Consider the following 21,154-nt stretch of genomic DNA (forward strand, 5'->3'; position numbering starts at 1 on the left):
TTACCAGAATTCAAAAACCCCAATCATAATCTATATTCATAACAATTAGAGGTAAGTTATAACTGACTTGATTTCACAAACTTTACTAAAATTGTCCGTTTTTAAATTTTTAAATTAGGTTTCAACTTCCTCAGGCAAAGTTGACTGTAGATGAATTTGGCTATTTATTTTATGTATTTTTGTTATAGAGCTCTTCAATGGTTTCGGTACTTACACATCTTCGGATTTCAAATGTTTGGCTTTACGCGTTCCTGATAAATCGAGAAAAGTACGTCGGACGTATGAAATTATTAAACGTGTTGTTTTCAATTTTTTACATCACTGGGTCGATACCTCTGCTGGTGGACTATCATTCTCCGAGGGTATCATCAGCTCAGTAGTCAGTACTACGGTAATAACATGATTTAACAAACTTATCTAAAATTGTCCGTTTTTAAGTTTTTAAATTTTAAGAAACTAAGGTTTCAACTCCTTCAGGCAAAGTTGACTTTAGATGAATTTGGTTATTTATTTTATGTATTTTTGTTATATAGCTCTTCAACGGTTTCGGTACTTATACCTTCGGATTTCAAATGTTTGGCTTTGAGCGTTCCTGATGAAAGTAAATCCAGAAAAGCGCTTCAGATGCATGAAATTATTAAAAGTATTGTTTTCAATTTTTTTTTATAAAGTAGACATAATTTTCTTGCAGTATCTTCTTTGTTCCTGTACGTTGAAACTATTATATTAAGATGACTGAATATTAAATCACTTTAGTCAAATACAAATCGAGCTATACACATAATCATACTGTAAATAATATAATGCACAGAACATGTGGTACTTACTGTAACATACCTCGATACATATTATGAGAGTGTCGGGTTTGAATACTTAAAACTAGAATTAAAGAGGAGAGACAAAAGATACCAGAGAAACAGTGAAACTCATAGATCGGGAATAAACTGACAACGCCATGGTTAACAAAGAAAAAGACAAACAGACAAATAATAGTACACAAGACACAACATAGAAAACTAAAGACTAAGCAATACGAACCCAACCATGCCTAAATAATAGTGGAAAAAAAATATTACCGTGCAATTATCTGCACTTAATCAATGACTTGCATATATAATGAGATGTAACCCAAACTTGTTCTATAAAAAGTCTATGCAAAAGAAATAGACTGTGGAAAGTAAAAATATGATACAATAGAAATACAAATATAAACAAGTTGTTTAACAAAACATTTAGTATCAGCTTACAAAAGTGAAATACCAGGAGAATTTACGAACAAACTTGAACGTGACTGAGAATAATCGCATGCCCGGCTAGATAATTCGCAGCTGTATATGGGGACATCAAGTCACCAATTAAGGATGGGAACTCTTCTTACACGCGTTTGTCGTATCGAATATTGTCGTATAAGCTTTGTTACTTTGATAACTATTCACACCACTTGGTTGGTGCCACTGCTGTTGGATGTTTCGTTCCCGAGGTTATCACAAGCCCAATAGTCAGAACTTCGGTGTTGACATGAATATCAATTATATGGTAAATTTAAGAAATGATATGTTTTCAAACGTATGAATTATTCGAAATACTAAGGATTTTCTTATCCCAGACCTAGATCGGCTCAGTCGTATTTGGCACAACGTTTTGGAATCTTGGGTCCTCAGTTCTCTACTTGTCTATACTTGTTTGGCTTTTTAAAGTATTATGGTCTGAGCGTCACTGGTGAGTCTTATGTAGACGAAACGCACGTCTGATGTATCAAACTATAGGCCTGTTACCTTTGATAACTATTTATACAGTACTTGTATTCTTAAAGTACACTTAACAGTCAGTATTTGACATTAACGGATCAACAAAAATGAAGTGTGGAGCTTTTTTTCCAAAAAGAATAGACTATTTGGAAGACCTAGAGATAGTACAATGTGATGTATTGAAGGGTGAAAAACACCTTGAAAGCTTTTGTTTTCCAGTATTTTTAGCTTCAAATTATTTGATTATATTCCAGGTATAAGATTAAATGAATCCATCAACGTATTGAGATATAAATAATTTATCACTAATTAAAGGGAATTTAGAAGTATTAATAAGACTTAATTGGATATCGGCCGAAAGGGTAAAATATTTTGTTTACTTTATACGGTATATGCTGATTTTGCACTCATCAATCCAAGTACAGGTATTTGCATTTCATTTCAAATACTTCATGAACCATCATTAACTAAAAAGGTAAATACATATATGCGAACCGTTTAATGCAATTACCTTGCCTGGAAACAAACAAATAACTAGATATGTTAAAAGTCAGTGTATCCATGAAGGCGAATCATATATCTAAATCAAATTTATCTTTCAGAATTTTTAATTGCAATGTATTATTAATGTGATATACGACTTTGACAAAACGTTACTAAAATGTAATGTTTAAAGTAAAGAATTTGTTACGATCAAATCCGAATGGGCACGATAGTTATTGATAATCTTGGGATAAAAGTGTATTTAAAATGTGTGTATATATCTAAACAAAACATTTTTTTTACGGAATTGGAAGTTTAGCACACGTTTAGTTAAAAAATCTGTATAATAATATACTCGTACGTTTTTCTCAGAGACTATTTCACCAACGGAAACGTCATAATGATTGTAGGAACATTATTGACTAAATCAAATTTAGAATTTGGAAAGAAATGGAAATTTCCGCGTTTCGTGAATAACATTTATCATAATTGGGGATTTTATGAAAATGCGACATTTACAAATCGATACCCGAGTGTCATGTGCCTATCACAAGATCCCTATTAAGTGGCACATCAAATCTACATTTTCTGCATTCAAAATGCTTTGTTTCTTGATCATCTTTCATCAGGAACTGGTAACGACATGACTTTAAATATTCTTTTTTTTAATCCCTGTTGAAAAATTAAAGATTGTTTAAAAAAAACTTAAGTTCCAACTTCTTCAGGTAATGTTGACCTCAGATGATTTTTACTATTCAACATCCCTGTCTTTCGTTCAAATTGTTGTTATGAACGTTCCTAGTAAAGGTAAATCAAGAAAAGAGTTTTGAAAGCTTTACTATTTATAAAGTTTCATTCTTGTGTTGAAATTATGAAAGTAAAATCGAAAGAATTATGAAAACATACTAACTTTGTAAATCGTAGTATCGTCTTTAATATGCCATCACTTATTGTATACATAAATGTTTTTTTTTTGTGTTTCAGTATGGTCAAATCCATTTACCAATAAAAGATATGGTGCTTGATAAATTTGGAGGAAAAGCATGGAAGGAAATTTTGTAAGTGTATCTATAAAATGATCAATCTATTACAAAAACTCATAGAAAAATTACCCGGCTTGAAATTCAGTACAACAGAAGGGCGTCCTGTCTACATAAGTCTCACCAGTGGTGCTAAAATCAAAACAAAATTGGAAAGTAAATAAAGTATTACAAGTTGAGAAGGATGAGTAACCGAAAATTCGAAGATAGTTGTGCCAAATACGGCTGATATACACGGGGATAAAAAACAATTAACGTATTTAATATTTCAATATTTTATAAATGTTGATTTACAGAAAATAATCATATCAATGATATTTCAAGCACTTACTGCTTCGGTGTTATGTTTTGCTAAATATTTAGATATGATATTAGAGTTTAATATTAATGCTTTATTATCTCAATAAGAGGTTTATCCAAGACACAGTTTATTTACAAAAACTAATCATAACTATCATTGCAACTGGTAGCCCATGGGGTCAATGTTTTTTTTTTAAACCCAGCGCAATCAAAACATAAGGATAACAACTTTTAATTAAATGTCTTCTTATTTGAAATAATGTATATGAATTACAAGCAGTGTGTACATATACTAAACATGATAACAAACAAACAACAATCCACGAAATACATCTCAGTTGAAAACTATATACTATTCAAATCAATCTTAGGAAAAACCGGGGGTGAGCTAAAGTGCTCAGGATGAGCAAGCAATTGTAAAATTGATACAGAAATGTATGCTACTGATACTAGAAGAGAGATTATTGATATTGAATTGTCCGTTTGTATGTATGTTGGCGTTTGTTTTGAAACATTTCAAGTATTCTTTTGTTCCGTGTTTTCTTCCTCCTATAGTTATAGTTCATGTGGTTTCCTCTGGTTTGCGATTGGATTTGCTTCAGTTAAACAGATTTATACTTTTACAGTGGTATACTACTAATGACTTTATGAGATTTAAAAAAGGCTAGATAGGTAAGAATAAAGTAGAATATTTAACCAATAATGTTACCAAACTGTAGCCCAGACAACAATATATATATTACAAGTTGCTTAAACTGATAGCAAAAACTTGCATATAACCAGAGATATATATAAAAAAAAAAACATATTTCGGTAGAAATTTTTTCTAATTCTAAAATTTCATTTTCAAAATGGATTTCTTTTTCTCCGGTATTGTTAATTCATGTAACCTTTGACCATAACAATAATAATTCTCAACCGTGATAATTAAACGAAATAAAATCGCAAAACAAATGATTATTACATTTGTTCCAGTTCCAACCACAAGGAAGAGCTGTTTCCATGTAAACTGTGAACAAGGGCTTTTATGTCATTTCATTTATCGATACATTGAAACTGTTAAATGTAATCTATTGACCCACACACCGATAACAGAGATATACATATATATTTTTTATATTCAAACTTTGATATATGAAATATCTATAGAATGATGTTATGTATTAAAAAATAGATCTCGTTTGAGAGAAATAACTCTTGGAATCTATAAGGCGTTTGCAATTATTAGTTTAATCAAAATTAAATAATCTGTGTGACCAAGAAGCTTATGATTTATTAAAGGACATTACGGACATAAATATGAAAGCGATTTTTAAGAATTAAGTCAAACGTGAAATAACAAAAATACCGACCTCCAAGTAAAATTGAAATTGACAAAATCAAAAGTTCGAACACATCAAACGAAAGCAAAACTGTCAAAACAGGTACAGTTAGTATATTACTGCTAAGGTGAGGAGGATTGATAATTTCAAAATAAAATTCGTCTTGTTTGTCATAGATTCTGGTGCTGAGATAACCGCTTATGTCAAATTCGAGGCATAAGTCTAAAATTAGACAGAAAAAAGCTTTTTATTGTTGTTTCTTCAATTTCTAGTTCAGGGAGATATCTTAATGGAATCCATTTAGAAAATATAATAGAGCATCATTAATATTTCTGTATGTAAAATTAAAGGATCTGTCTTCTTTGATGTTTTCGTTTTCGACAAATGTATAAAGGAACTCCGACTCATCTGAAAATAAGACAGGTTCCGAAAGGAAAGACGTGCTTTTATTGCCTTTATCTTCAAAAGAACTATCCTAATATTCTTGTCGTTATTTTTTGCTAATATGCTTGTGATTTTGTTGTTTGATTAGGAACTTCTCTTTTTGAATTTTCCTTGGAGTTAAGTTTTTTTTTTTTATTTTTCTTTTTTCTCCCATGAAAATTGCGACAATTTCTTGAAAACGTATACCTATTAATTAAACAAATATGTTGTCAATGAGAAACATGTGATGACTTTTAACAAAATATGCGGTATGGTATTCAAAAACAATACATCTGATAGCATGTGCTATCATTGTTGTATTGAAAAACATTCTAGTTTATTTCTTGCAAAAGATTTTTCCATTTAACATGGGGAATATTGGTATATAGGTTTGAAAAATCAAAGGTTTCGACATAATTGATTTCAGAGAACGATCGAAAATTATCCAAAACTTCTTCAAAGTTTTTTAGAAACCTCATATTGTTCTAAAGACAGAACTTTTGTCAATCTAATGGACAATTCCCTTATAGTACTCGAAGATCAGCCTTCGCAATGTACCGTTGTGTGTACGGAATTTTGTGAAGCTTAGGTATCCAAATACAAAAAGGTAAGCCCTCAGATCTGCTGTTTAATGAAATGGTCATTGACGCCATGAAGGACTTGTGATTCGCAAACATCTCATTGTCAAATACTAGCATTATGTTTTTGTATGTGGGACTACCTTCAAGTGCTTATTTATTCCTTATTCTTTTACAAGACACTTGTGGTAGAACGATTAACATACACAATCAATACTATTTTGAAGCATGGTCAACATCATATTTACCATGAAGGGATGATAGACATTTCACAGCTTCTTTGTCTCTGAATATGGACTTCGGTTGATCATTTATTCAACTCTTAACTTCGACGTTTTATCAGAGACCGGTTAGCTTTAACCCATTCTGACAAAACGTCATATTCAACCCCTTCTCGTTTAGCCGATGCTATGGAGTAATCCTCAATTAAGTTATGGTTCAAATTGATTTATTGGGGCTCATGTTGAACTAATAGTATGTTTAGTTCTACAATAATGATAATCATATATACTATATGAATCTATGTTGCGTATGTGCAATTGTAAGTTTTAACACATCAGAGCATCGATGTGAAATAGATTTAAAGTAATTCATTGTTACTCACAAGTTTAGAAAACACGTATTAATGAAAATATTTCACGTACACATATCAAGAATTGCAATGGCTTATTCACCAAACAAAGTTCTAGCGTGAAAAGATATTGCATATAGTATCTCAAGACGTCATCTGTTTGTCTTTCAGAATTGTCAGTGGTCTTGACGATGACACAGATTTTTTGGTATTTCAATCATATCCTGATGAAAAAACGTTTGCTTTACTTAGAGCAGTTAGTTCAGTGTCAGGTAAGACTTAATTTGACATTGAAGAACTAATGTTAAAATTATGAAAAAAAAAAAAAAAAAAAATATTTTTTTATCTTTAATATTTTGATAAAGTAGATTTTCATTTTGCTGGTAGAATGCGATTGTAAAATACGGGGAAAATGTAGATTGAAGCGTTTCCGTATAATACAAAAATATTAAATAATTAGTTGATTGAGTTGAATCCAATTGCCCGGACTGAGTCATTACTGAAATATCATCAATTTCCGAATTCACCTTAGTGTGAAGTATTTCCCCCCCTGACTTTTACATTGATATTAAGTAACTGGTTGTTTTCACAGGTACCCCTTATGATACAGTTCTAGAAGAATTTGGAGAATATTTTGTCCAGTACTGCTTTAGACATGGTTATGACCAACTGTTACGGACACTAGGAAAAGACTTTATATCATTCATCCAAAACCTAGATACTTTACATTCTTACCTCGCACGTACCTACACCCAGCTTCGCTTCCCGTCATTCAGGTAAATATGAAAATTACAAGATGCCTACATAATGCTTTGGCATTTATAAGTCAAATAAAAAGTAGATGTCTTCACAATCTAAAAGTGAGGCAAAAGATACCAATGGCATATTTAAACTAATAAGTGGGAAAGAAATGATAATGACATGGCAAGAAAAAAAAACCAAACAAAATTCTAATACATATGTAGCAATATACAAACCACAACAAGAAAAACTGACCAACACGAACACCACAAAAAACGGGTCGATCTCATGTTCTCCGGAGAGTTAAGCAAATCCTGTTTCACTTGTGTTACTTGTCGTGTTGTATTGAAAGTACAAAACCTGTATTTCTAAAGTTTAATTCCGTAGGTCAAATTAAAAGATTTTGGTTACCATCTATTAGTTTGAATGTCTCTGGTATCTTTCGCCTCTCTGATGGGACTTATCTGACGTCATCTGGGAAACAATATACTTAAAATAACATAAAATTTACGATGGGATGATTTCCACTTCACCTCTTAGTATAATAGCTTCCTTGTAAGCAGGAAGCGATCCAGGAAATTATGTCAGAAAACACAAGCTCTGGAATTTCGTATAAACTGTGAGATATGTTTTATTGAGGTCACATCGTTAGTTACATTTACGAACGCTGATATGAATACTGTATGACTTCCTATCCCAAAGGTATATCATCTAGTCAGAAATATATGAATATGAAATAGCCATTATTTGATATATGGATATATATAGATTCTCAGCAGTAAATATCGAGATATTTTAAGAAAAACTCGAACAAGTTATGAAGTTTCGTTACTGAGAATTTTTGGTAAGATGTGAGCTCCTCGCTTAAATATTTCTATAGTCATTTATTGTATGTTATCCCCCCCACCAAAAAAAAAAAAGAAATGATTTGTTTATAAAATATGTAGCCCTATTCCTTAAAAGTATTGACACCTATCTTTGATATAGATGTGAAAGAAGAAATGCTGAATCTGTGAACTTGCATTATCTTACAGAAAGGACAGGTCTTCATCCACTTGTTATAGGTAAGTTGAAATGCAACAACACAATAATAATGGAGGAGTTTCAAAAAGCACCAGTTTCTTCATTTAGTATCTGGTGAGTAGATGTCTCATCGACAATCATACCATATCTTCTTGTTTGTATTTTTTTTTCGAGAAATTTAAAGTCAGAATGAAAAAGAAACAGCTATGTTCAAATGCATTATTGGTCTCTTTCAAAACATACCTGCTAATTTTAAGACTATCTTCTTTTGGATTGGATAAGCAATAGAAGATGATGTATGATTACCAATGAAATAACTCAAAAGTACAAATAGGTAAAAATTACCTATGCCGTGACTTTTAGTGCCGTTGTTACTTTCGAGTGACGCACAGTCCATAATTATATTGTGCTGTATTTGTGTACTGTCGTAAACTTGTTTTAGGTGTTCGTTGGTTTACATGATGAAATGTACTATTTTGTTTTTTATTTGTGTATTTTTTGTCCTGATTGTTCTTGCTCTTATTTGTACTGTATTCCTGCCACGTAAAGTTAGCAGTACTCTTAACGTTGCCATATAAGTGGTATGTTTTCTTCAAACTTGATTCACACATAATTTATGTTAGCAAACATGCCTTTACTTTTTGTGTTGGCTCTGCACCGGTAGTCACATAAAAGCGCGCTAGCCTCTCGTGTTGAAAATCTTTGATTATATCATCCGTCGTTCAAACAGTAGAATTTTAATTTTGTTCTTTGCTACCTTTCAACAAGTTGGAGATTTCAGAAGTCGTTTGAAACTTCAAATGGAAAAAAAATATTATGCATATGGCTTGATACATATACGTTTGTACATATACTTTTTTCTCCAGAAAATTTTATTATTTGTCCAAATTAAGAAGAAGTTTACGTTTGTTTACTTGCTTGCTTCCAGCAAACAATTCGCCGACATGTTTTCCGTATGCAGCTTGACCTTTCTCGTAAATTTCTGGGGATCTCAATACGCAAGTGCGAATGGCTAACCAGACGTAAAAATCGCTCCGTCATCAAGATAAACTATATCTTATTGTACCTGTTATATACGTGCAAGCTTACCTGAATATCCATGCTTCTTTGTTGTTTGATTGTTTATAAACGGGTGACAACCGTCAAATTCGACTTCAAAACACGACCATTAATTAGCTGCCATATTTTTACAACAACACTGACCGATTGAAAAACAATTTGACGATGTTACAAAATTTATGGGGAAAAATGAGGGAATCGTGCACAGAAGACTTAAGTTTATGATACAGCCCGTAACAGAGTAGTGATCGAATTCGCGTTTCTTTACCGTCAGAATAAGTTACGTTATCGACAAACTTATTTCAGAAGTGACATAATTTAATTTTCTTCATCGACAAAATATTTCATGTCCAACGTGTAAGTTTTCATTGTTTAAGTCGAAGTTTTTTTTAACACAGTAAAACATTTTTTATAATCAACCTCTGTCATTGGCATTTTCATTTTAACGGTAAAGGATCAAATACGGGATCTCCGAAATTTCTATCATTTGTTACAAGGAAATCATTATTCAATCGAACATATGTCTTTGTTCATGACAAATATTATGAAATACAAAGGAGTTGAAATGATGAAATCAGTGGCAGATCCAGATGGAGGCGTAGAGGGCGTACGCCCCCTCCCCCTTTTGCTTGGACATTTTTTTTTTTTTTTTGGAAAAGTTTAATGATTAATCAGACTAGACGACGTGAACTTTGCCATTTCCCGTGTATTTATTTTATGTGCCAATTCTTTACTTATAAAGATATTTTTCGCTGGTGTATACTAACTGAAAGTCATGTGATTCACTATGGTGGAGTTGACCAGTGCGTCGAAAAAACGTCACTCAGTCATTTTAAAATTTAAACTACTGTCACAAAATTGCTTAGGCTGAGCATGACAATCTTAACAACTTCAAGGCGACACAGGATTGAGCAAGAACATATTGACTTCTATTTCATTAGTCCACAAAACAGTAATACTAGTTATATAAGTACACTCTCATGAAAAAAAAATCCTCAGCAATATTATTTACCTACGAAAACATGTTCAACTCGTAACGCCCCATGATCGGCATCCTATTTTGAAATAACAGCTGAATAATGATCCCCAGTCAGTATTATTTCTAGATAGATTTAAATTCTAAGGTACGAACTATTTGATTTGAGGAGGCAGTCTGAGATATTTGAGAGATAAAAAATTGACTCTAATTTTTGCATCAAACAAAAATTCTGGCCGTATCTGGATTGAAAACAATAATCTTGTCCATTCTTTTGCTATTAGAAACGAATATCCAACAGAATTATTAAGCATTAAATGGACATGATAGTTAAACACGGGCGTATTTTTTTGGCCGGGGTTTGCATGTCTGACCGGAATGTCTGTTTCGCCGAACTGATATATTGAATACTTTTTTCAAGACCAGACTACAACCTTAACAGACTTAATGTCTACATTTTCGACCGTCATTTATATATTCGTTGTCCGATGATTTCAGACTCATTCGTAGCTTTTGATTGATTTGGAATCCCTCACATCCCTTAATTTTGTTGGGTGAAACATATCAGCCAAACATTTGGATAAATATTGCTTGTTTGTCTTTTTTAGCTCGTGTCCGTAGTATTTTAAATTTTATCGAATAGCCCGACGTTTATCTTGTTTACAACAAGAAATTTGTGAGGTTATAATAACTTAACTTACAGCAAACCAGCGAGAATTTTCCATGTCTTTTTTTACTGAAAAGTCCCACATCAAATTTATCGGTAAATAGCTTGAAATCCGTACTATCATTGAATGATAGACAATTAATCGGGAGAATACAGCATTTAAAATGTCCAACCCTTACACCTTTCAGGAACTACAAAATATACATGCACCACGCCAGGAATCATTTTAAAAGTGCATATTACACTTATTTCATGTTTTTAGCCAAAAAAAGGTTCCAAAAAATTTTTCGGCAAATTTAAAAACTTCGCCCCCTTTCCAAAATCCTGGATCCGACCCTGGCAAGCGCAGTTTTCCGGACGATTTTCATTTGTACACTGCTAAAAACTGTCAGGTCCTGGCCATGGTATATTTGGGAGAAATTTTTTTTTACTGCTTTTTACTAAACAAAAATATTCTCTGTGCGAAGAAATAGTTTTGCTCGTTATTTTGTCATATTAAAAAAAATTCTCAACAAAATTTTCCCGTTTAAACTGTACTAGAAAAAAGTTTGGCATGTGAAACGGACGAAGACATATTCTAACAGAAGTACAAATACCAGCCCTCCCTTGTGTGTATACATATGAGAAAACATTTCAAAGTCATTGATTGAATTCAAATCCATCACACATACGGTATAGATTGTAGTCCGAAAAAATAAAGGACTTCATTCCTATCAAACACCTTTTTAATTGTTTACCAGTATATTCCTTTTAGTTTTGGGTAAAATTGTAAAGGAAATAATACTATCAAAACGTCCTTCCATAAATCTTTTTTTTCTGTTCTGACTTTAAAGAAATGATGACTTTTCGTCCAATCGAAATTGTGCATGGACATATTTTGTTTCATATTATTAGAATTATTTTCAGTATTATCGGTATTAAACTTGATTACCGACACATGAAAGTTTGTCAGCATTGTCAATCTTTTTAATGTTAAAGTACCAATAGTTCGGTCACTACTCAATTAAGTTTGTCGATAACGTAGCTAATTTTGACGGTAAAGAAACATCAATTCGATCACTTCTCTGTTACGGTCTGTATATGCATGCATTGGTTCAAGAACGGGATTGAAAATATTTTTCACCGGTCACTAGTTTCATATAAATTTAAAGAAAAAACTACAACCCATATTTACATATCTTATTAACGGACATAACATGGAGTAATCTACAACCTTAAGTCGAAGAAACACCACGCATGTTACGATTTCAAATAAACTTTGATGAACGACGCATAAAAAAAACATACCTTAGAAAAATAATTACGTTCATTTTATAGATTTGAAATAATGCCATGTTTTACAGCTATTAAACACCCGTTCACACAATTTGATTCCGTCGTAAACTTAAAAACAAGTTGTGTGAAATTGGTAATTAAGTAGTATTTACATTTCTTATTGGCATTTGTATCTTACTAGTATAAATTGTATAATCATTATCTCATTCTTGAAATAAGACTCAACTTTCACCATATTAACTACGTCTGTGGATCGATTTTTACAAGTTCAAAATATTCGGGTATGTTGTAAAAATCAGATGACAAATGCAATCATCTTTTTTTTTAATCAAGTCTATCACAACACTTTATAAAAATAATCAGATTACATATATAAAAAAATTGATTAAGTCATTCTAACAAGTTACTTTAAAACTTTTGTTTCCAAGGTCTTGAATAAGAAATAACTTTTTTTAATATCACACACATACACGCTTTGTAATGTTCAAATAATTATTGGTAAAATCCGTTGTTTGAAAAATACGAAATAACGTTTTGTGATTAGTTGAATATCAATTGCTTTAAACGTTACCATACTAGTTTTGGTATACGCTTTTAAAAAATTAACTTAAGGTACAAAATTAAAGACTCAACGTGAAATGTTATTCAGCAGGAATTCAGGAAAATGAATATTATAGTCCAGTTGTGTAATGGGTTACCTATTTGATACATGTTGTGGGAGTACAAAGAATTCTTTGCGTTTTGATTTCTGTTGCCAATCTTTAATTTAAAAACAATATCTTTGGTTTCTGGATATTAAATAATGACTAAACAACTTTTAAAAGTATCGAGATTATTATTGTCAATAATAATAAATACAAGTAAATGAAATACAATATGTTAAAACGTTTGAAAGTGTTTTTCGTGAATGCGTTATTACCTCTTGTATTCTTTCAAGCTTGGTTCAAATTCGTTTCGTTATAAGAAAAATCCGGTTTTTATAAGACTTAGCACGCCTTATCCTTGCGTGTAAGAATATAGTCCGTTGTCGGTCAAGGTTAAATCATGTAAATAACTGTCAGTACGTACATACATATGAATTATAAAGAAAGCAAGCATAATTTCGTACGTCTCGACACCGATTCAACGATATAAAGCATGTAAATACAAGTAACTAAAGAAATGTAGGATTCATAACAAGCTAGAAAACAAAGATGTTATTCGAACGCCACATGTTGGCGGAATTTCGTAACGTTAAATCGGCAACTGTCAAATTTGCCGGGAACGACGTTACGTTTACAAAAAGGTACTGCCGCGATATTTAACGTTTACAACACTGCTCTCCGTCAAAAATAGAATTTCGTCTCGAAATTTAAATAACTACGAAAGATTAAATCATTATATACAATCGAACAAAATTTAAACAAGCACCTGCTGTCTCAATAGAATATTAAAATTAAGAAAATTTGTTTTTGTTTAAATCACGAATAACCTAATATCACGATTCATGACATGAATAATGGTAAAATTGTACCAACGGCATACAAAACAATATACATATAAACAATGTCAACAAATTTCTGAATTTGTGTCTTTTCAGTGTAATAAAATGTTTTTAAAATTTTCAACGTCTTCTTTTTTCAACAGCTTCACTGTATTATTGGTTCGTCTCTTTTGGTCTGTCTGTGTATCTTGTGTTCTTTCTCCTTCTGTATCCTCTACTGCTCTTTTCTTCCTTTTTCTCCAATCTTTTCGTGTGTCTTGAGTTACATGTTTTTCATTCTCAAGTTCTTTCTTAGTTTGGTTTAAATCTGTGTTACGAAAACTATCTTTCAGTTGACTAATTTTTTCCTTCTGACAGAACTGGTTTCCGTCTTCTTCTGTAACAGGAACATTTTCATCTGTAACACTTAAATTATCTTCTGTAACATGTTGCAAAAATTCAGGCAACATTTGGACATCGACCTTGTCCGTCTGATTACCCTTATAACTTGCACTTGTAATATTTCCTATATATTCACACATGTCCTGCGTACTTGCTACCATGGGTTCTCTGTCATCTGCCATTACCGGCTCTTCCACTGAATCTCTGGTTGACAGGAACTCACTTCTTTCCGCTTCTTTGTAAATGACTAGCCCAGAATTGGTGTCCTTTTCTCCGACTCTGGCTACTTTCATTTCATCAATTAGGTCACATCCTAATAACATGTTCTCTTCAATGGGCGCTACATAAACTGGCCATTTGAATGTTTCACTCCTCAGATTAACTTTCACCTCTGTAATCCCTTCTGTTGTCAAGTTCTTTCCGGCCTCAGCAACTTCCAAATTTCTTGCTGCTCTCCTTAGTTTTGGCCGTTTACTTTCAGGAATCTGATCATACAACTTCTCACTTAGAACAGTCACCTCCACTCCAGTGTCAATAACTGTATTCGTCACAATCTTGTTAATGACCACTGGAACTGCAATGCTAGCTGCTGTCACCCGATCAATGATAACATTCCCTTCTATCCTGCTGATCGTTTCTGCACTACCCATTACCTCCTATGGTGTGTTCTCTGGTGTGTTCTGTTGTATCTCCTTATACTCCTCAAACAACATCTCTAGGCTTAAATCTAGGTCCTGTATATCTAGGCTATCTTCTTCAAATGATCTCTTCATAGAAACTGTACCCACTGATGTTTCCGGTTCAACCAAATGCTCTATCATTTGGCAAGGTTTCTCTTCAAATTTCAAATTATTCTCTTTAATTTTTTCTTCACCATGTTTAGGGGCTGACACTTGGTCGATAGTCTCAACCCTTAGCAGTTTAAAGAGTCTTCAGTTTGTTTTTGACTCCTTTCATTATACTCTATAAAACCACTTCGGTTTTCTTTATGATAGGGCTTTTCTTTTCTTTTTGACAATCTCTTATGTAATGGCCATCCTCATTACAGTTAAAACATCTGCGATTCTTCATCTTGGTCGTAGGGTCTCTATACACTTGCTTATTATGCCATGCACTACTGTCATAATCTTGTGGTGCATTATACTTTGCCATTTCTGTTTGAATAACTTTCTCTAGTGACTGGGCGATGGACTGGGTGATGGAGTTTTTCATCCCTCTTTCCAATTGTGTAAGTCTCTCCTCCGTTACATATCTTTTCCCACCAACTTTCCTTATTTCAATATCATCTTCACCTTCATCTAAACAACAGTTTCTTGCATACTCAGCTGACGGATGTTTCTATCTTTATTTCCTCTTTTATATGTTTCATATAAAGTCACCTGGTGGATAGCTTCAGTCATACTGGTAATCCTCTTTGTCAGTAATTCTATAGCAATGCTCTGGTCGGGTAATCCTCTTAACATGTACTCTACACTCAATGTACTGTGAGTGGCTACGTCAATAGTAGGAAATGACCGTCTGACTAGCATTTCTACTCTGGAAGCATATTCATGGATGTTTTCTTTGCCCTGTTTCCTTAATGTGTGCAATTCTTGTCTATACGTCTCTGGATATCCATGGTCACCAAATCTATTCGACATAGCTGCACATAGCCCAAAGAAAGATCTTTTGGTCTCCGGTGAAAGGTAGGAAGCATAAACCATTGCCTCATCTTTCAGTGCGGTTACTAATTCAATGGCTTTAGTATTAGTATCCCATCTGTTGATCTCTGCAATAAGTTCAAATTGCATAAAATAGGCATTCCATGGATCTCTGCCGTTGTAAAATGGCACTCTGTTTCTTCTCCCATTGTCTATCTTGGAGTTTTCATAATTATGGTGCTGTTGCTGTGGTCTGCCATACTGTTGCCTAGGTAACCAGTTTGGTACTGAGGAATTGTTTGGATACTGCTGGTAGTCTGGATGTTGCTGGATTTCAGGCATGATTGTACTCGTACAAGAATAGTTTGGACGATGCTGGATCTCAGGTATTGTCGTATTTGCATAGGCATATGATGGTTGTTGCTGGGTTTCTGACAATGCTGTATCCATGTATGTATGTGTAGAACGTTGCTGGGTGTCTGGCAATGTTGTGTTATTATAGGAGTAGGTTGGACGTTGCTGGGTCTCTGGCAATGTTATACTATTGCAGGAGTTGGTGGAACGTTGCTGGGTCTCTATTAATGTTATATTGTTACAGGAGTTTGTTGAACGTTGCTGGGTCTCTGCATAACTATTTTGACTATTGATAACAGGGTCAGATTTAATCTGAGTGAAATGTTGAGCATTATTCTTCATCTGAAGGTTCTTAAAATTTCTTAATGCCTCTAACTCTTGTCTCATCTTTACCATTTCTTCACTCTCATATGATTTCTGAAGGTTTTCATTTCTTAATGCCTCTAATTCTTGTCTCATCTGTATTATTTCATCACTCTCACATGATTTTTCTTTTGTTATAGTCGCTATAGCACTATCACTCTTACTTTGAGTTGGGAAAAGAAATGGGTTTGTGCTTACTTCTCTTTGAATATTATTCGCAGTACTACTAAATGGCATGGGGCTTGTATTTATCTCCCCCTGGTTTAAACTAATAGCCTGGTTTGAGGCTAAATAATTATGAGAAGTGACATCACCAAATGAGCAGGTATCAATATTTGTAGATGCAACAGACCAAGTGGGAATGATTGGACTAGCTAATGTGGTAATTCCCCTACTTAGTGAATTGGACCCCTGTGGTATACGAGATCTGTCTCTTAAATTATACATTTTACTTGTAATTGCTAAATGGAATCAAGAGTTTCAATTTACTAATCAACTTGGATTAAAATTTATCCTTGTTAATCTTGTACTTTTTCAGAATTATTCAACTTAGATTACTTTTTATCCTTGTTGAAATCCGAAAAGAATTTCCTATGTCTTACTTTAAAAACACCTTTTAAATTATGATTCTATCCTTACTTTGTGAAATAGACTATATAAATAACAAATTTGAAATAGACTATAAATTTTTCAACTTTGACCTTTTCCAAATATTATTATATTTACAACTTAGATTTATATTTATCCTTTTTGTAAAAGAAAACTTTTGAAATAGACTATTAAATATTAACTTTTAAATAGACTATAAATATAATAACTGGATGGTCTGTACCTATTTGAATTGTTATGGTCTTAATATTTAACTTGGATTCAGATTTATCCTTGTTAAAATAGACTTCTAAATTTAAACTCAACTTGGATTAGAATTTATCCTGGTTTTAATATGGTATTTACTTTTACTATATTTAAACTTTCAACTTAGATTAAAATTTATCTTTGTTGAATTGTACCCCTGAACTATTTAATTTCAACTTGGATTTATATTTATCCTTGTTGATATATATTAAATTTTAAATTATGACCTTTTCAACTTGGATTAGAATTTATCCTTGTTGATATAGATTCTGACTATCTATTATATTATATCCTTTTCAACTTGGATTAGTATTTATCCTTGTTGATATAGATTCTGAGAACTATTATATTTTATCTTTTTCAACTTGGATTAGAATTTATCCTTGTTGATATAGATTCTGAGAACTATTATATTTTATCTTTTTCAACTTGGATAAGAATTTATCCTTGTTGATATAGATTTTAACTAACTATATTATTTTATTTCAACTTGGATTAGAATTTATCCTTGTTGAATTTAAAATTACTTAAATATATACTATAATTTAATTATATTCACCAACTGTACTATCTATTTCTCAGCCTTCGTTGAAGTGTCTTTTTTTATGTTTAGGTTTTTTTTTATGTGTAACCAAATATCATAAAATATGGACAAAAACAATGTATGTACTTAACAAATGCGTGCCTAATAAAATATTCACGTAGATTCTTAAAATTTTCTTAAGAAAGAAAACTAAATTCGCTGCCACCAGTGTAAAGATTGTTGCCAATCTTTAATTTAAAAACAATATCTTTGGTTTCTGGATATTAAATAATGACTAAACAACTTTTAAAAGTATCGAGATTATTATTGTCAATAATAATAAATACAAGTAAATGAAATACAATATGTTAAAACGTTTGAAAGTGTTTTTCGTGAATGCGTTATTACCTCTTGTATTCTTTCAAGCTTGGTTCAAATTCGTTTCGTTATAAGAAAAATCCGGTTTTTATAAGACTTAGCACGCCTTATCCTTGCGTGTAAGAATATAGTCCGTTGCCGGTCAAGGTTAAATCATGTAAATAACTGTCAGTACGTACATACATATGAATTATAAAGAAAGCAAGCATAATTTCGTACGTCTCGACACCGATTCAACGATATAAAGCATGTAAATACAAGTAACTAAAGAAATGTAGGATTCATAACAAGCTAGAAAACAAAGATGTTATTCGAACGCCACATGTTGGCGGAATTTCGTAACGTTAAATCGGCAACTGTCAAATTTGCCGGGAACGACGTTACGTTTACAAAAAGGTACTGCCGCGATATTTAACGTTCACAACAGTTACAATCATCTTGTGTGAAGTTTTTGTAGATCCATCAATTGAAAAAAATATTGAAATATATTTTCTCTATTTGATCACTACGAAGAAAGTTGTTATGACCCACCTACGATAGTAGAGGGGCAATATGATTTCTGGTCTGCGCGTTTGTTCGTTTGTCCGTCCGTCTGTCCCGCTTCAGGTTAAAGTTTTTTGTTTAAGGTTTGATGAAGTTGAGTTTCAATCAACTTGAAACTTAGTACACATGTTCCCTATGGTACGATCTTTTTAATGTTAATGCCGAATTAGAGTGGGGAAGCCGTGTACTTTGGACACTTTCTTAGATTTTATGAACTAGTGTGAATATCATCCAATTACGTTTTGAAAAATAAACAACAGAAATTGTGAGCGTTTTCAGATTTTCAAAAGCCAAGGTAAATGCGTAAACTTGTTATGTAAATAGTTATACTATTTTCCTTATAGTTTTATAATGAATTAGTTTATTGCATATCCATAAAACAGCATGTTTTTCAAGTAACATTAATTTCGTTTTAATATGCAGGTCTTGCCAAAGCAGTTTCGAGGGACATTTATAATCAAACAGCAGAAATGGAAGTAGAAAGCATATCAACACATGAAAGTGATACCGGAAGTGAAAGAGAACATGTTGTTTTCATAGTACAATTTAAAGATTTAGCCGAAAACGAAAAAGTAGTTACAAAATATGACAAGCAGCAGCTGCCATCTACAAGTGTCTTAAGTGTCAGTCATATTTGTACTGCCTTACCATATCATATAGTATTTGACGAGGACTTACAAATTAAACAATACGGAAACATGATATCAAAACTACTTCAGACTTATCTACCACCGAACACATGTATGACGTCAATATTTTCTATTATGCATCCACCAATGAAATTCCTGGTAGAAAATATACGGATGTTTAGTAATAGTGTTTTCTATCTGTCTCTAAAGAAAACGGATAGAACAGATAATCCGCTTATTTTAAGAGGTTAGTTAACTCTGTTGCAGCATTGCAGTTTATATATATATATATAAGTAGGTTCAGCGAAATGAATGTTATTTTGTATACAGTTTAATTTGTATGCCCCATTTATGGGCTTTATTTTTTCTGGTCTGTGCGACCGTTAGTTCGTGTGTCCGTCCGTTCGTTCGTCCGTTCGTCCGTCAAGCTTCAGGTTAAAGATTTTGGTTAAAGTTTTTGGTCAAGGTAGTTTTTGATGAAGTTGAAGTCCAATCAACTTGAAACCTAGTACAATTGTTCTTTCTAAATTGAATGCCAAATTAGAGATTGTACACCATTTTCACGGTCCACTGAACATAGATAATGATAGTGCGGATGGGGCATTCGTGTACACATTATGAAAAAGTAAAATAACAAAAATACCGAACTCAAAGGAACATAACGACGGAAAATCCCTCAGAAAATGTCAAATTCAACATCTCAAACCCAACAAACGAATGGGAAACAACTGCCATATTTATGACTTGGTACAGGCATTTCCACAGACCGCATAAGACTTCTGATGTATTCAAAAGAATTAGATGGAAAGTAATTGGTTTTTTTTAATACCGAATAAATGTGCATTTTATTGTATCTTTCGTCCCTCTTTTATTGCAAATGATATAAGTAGAACTTTACAATACAGATCAAGTATGTGAACATTAATTAGTAACTTCACATCCTTCAACATTGAGCAAAAGCTTACCGTATAATTATTACTAAAATGATACATTTCAAATCGGCATCCTGATATATGGTAAAATCAATTAACGAAAACATGAATTGGAGACCGTAACAATCGACATCCTTTCACGGAGGAATATTCTATAGAATTATTTTTAAATGGTCTGTGTGAGTATGATGAGTATGTGACATTATGCATAATGCTACGGTCATCATGCTTTCTATCTGTTGATGTTATCTTTTGATATTATTGTCGTAGTTACATAACAGTTAATACTTGTATAGCAGAATACTTAACCACCACCCCATACTTACGAACTTGGTATCACTCTGTTAGGAAATCAAGCAATTCTTATTGTTGAAATTTAACTTTGGATAATACAAAATAGAAAAGACAGTAGACAGATACAAATGATAAAGGGACTCAAGCTTATAAGTCGAAGACAAACTCGCAATGTCATTGGCAAAAAGGGAGAGACAGCAAAAAGAAAACTAAAGGCTAAGCACAATTTACTACATTAAAGATCAGGATGATAGGTGTTCCTGAAGGGTAAGCTGATCCGGCTTTATCTTATATTATAACCAAGACAACTTGTTTGGACACATTCATTGGTACAAGATGCACAAATGGCTTTCGTGTGTATTGATTGATTCAAAACAAAACAAATGAATGGTTATAGATATATGTATGTATCTTTGATATGAAAAGTAAAACAATAATACTAAAAAAAGCATTAAACTTGAAAAAAAACATCCTTCTACGTACAACTATATTTTTATTTACTTTGAACATGTTCCACCGCGCGTGGAAAACATTTTGGAGTTTATAGAGGCGTACAAATCAGCCAAAATAAAA

The 21,154-nt window shown here is 32.5% G+C and overlaps 1 protein-coding gene across 1 annotated transcript in view; it reads left to right on the forward strand.

The window, feature by feature from the left end:
- Positions 1–5,684: 5,684 nt before the first annotated feature.
- The window catches only part of LOC143061967 (guanylate cyclase soluble subunit beta-2-like), a 135,596-nt gene continuing 120,126 nt past the window's right edge, over positions 5,685–21,154 (forward strand). Inside the window, exons 1-4 of the mRNA XM_076233824.1 lie at positions 5,685–5,697; positions 7,058–7,241; positions 8,194–8,270; positions 19,150–19,602. Coding sequence (XP_076089939.1) covers positions 5,685–5,697; positions 7,058–7,241; positions 8,194–8,270; positions 19,150–19,602 — 727 coding nt within the window. The remainder of the gene's footprint in view (positions 5,698–7,057; positions 7,242–8,193; positions 8,271–19,149; positions 19,603–21,154) is intronic.

This window comes from Mytilus galloprovincialis, chromosome 2 (genome assembly GCF_965363235.1).
Source record: "Mytilus galloprovincialis chromosome 2, xbMytGall1.hap1.1, whole genome shotgun sequence".
NCBI lineage: Eukaryota > Metazoa > Mollusca > Bivalvia > Mytilida > Mytilidae > Mytilus > Mytilus galloprovincialis.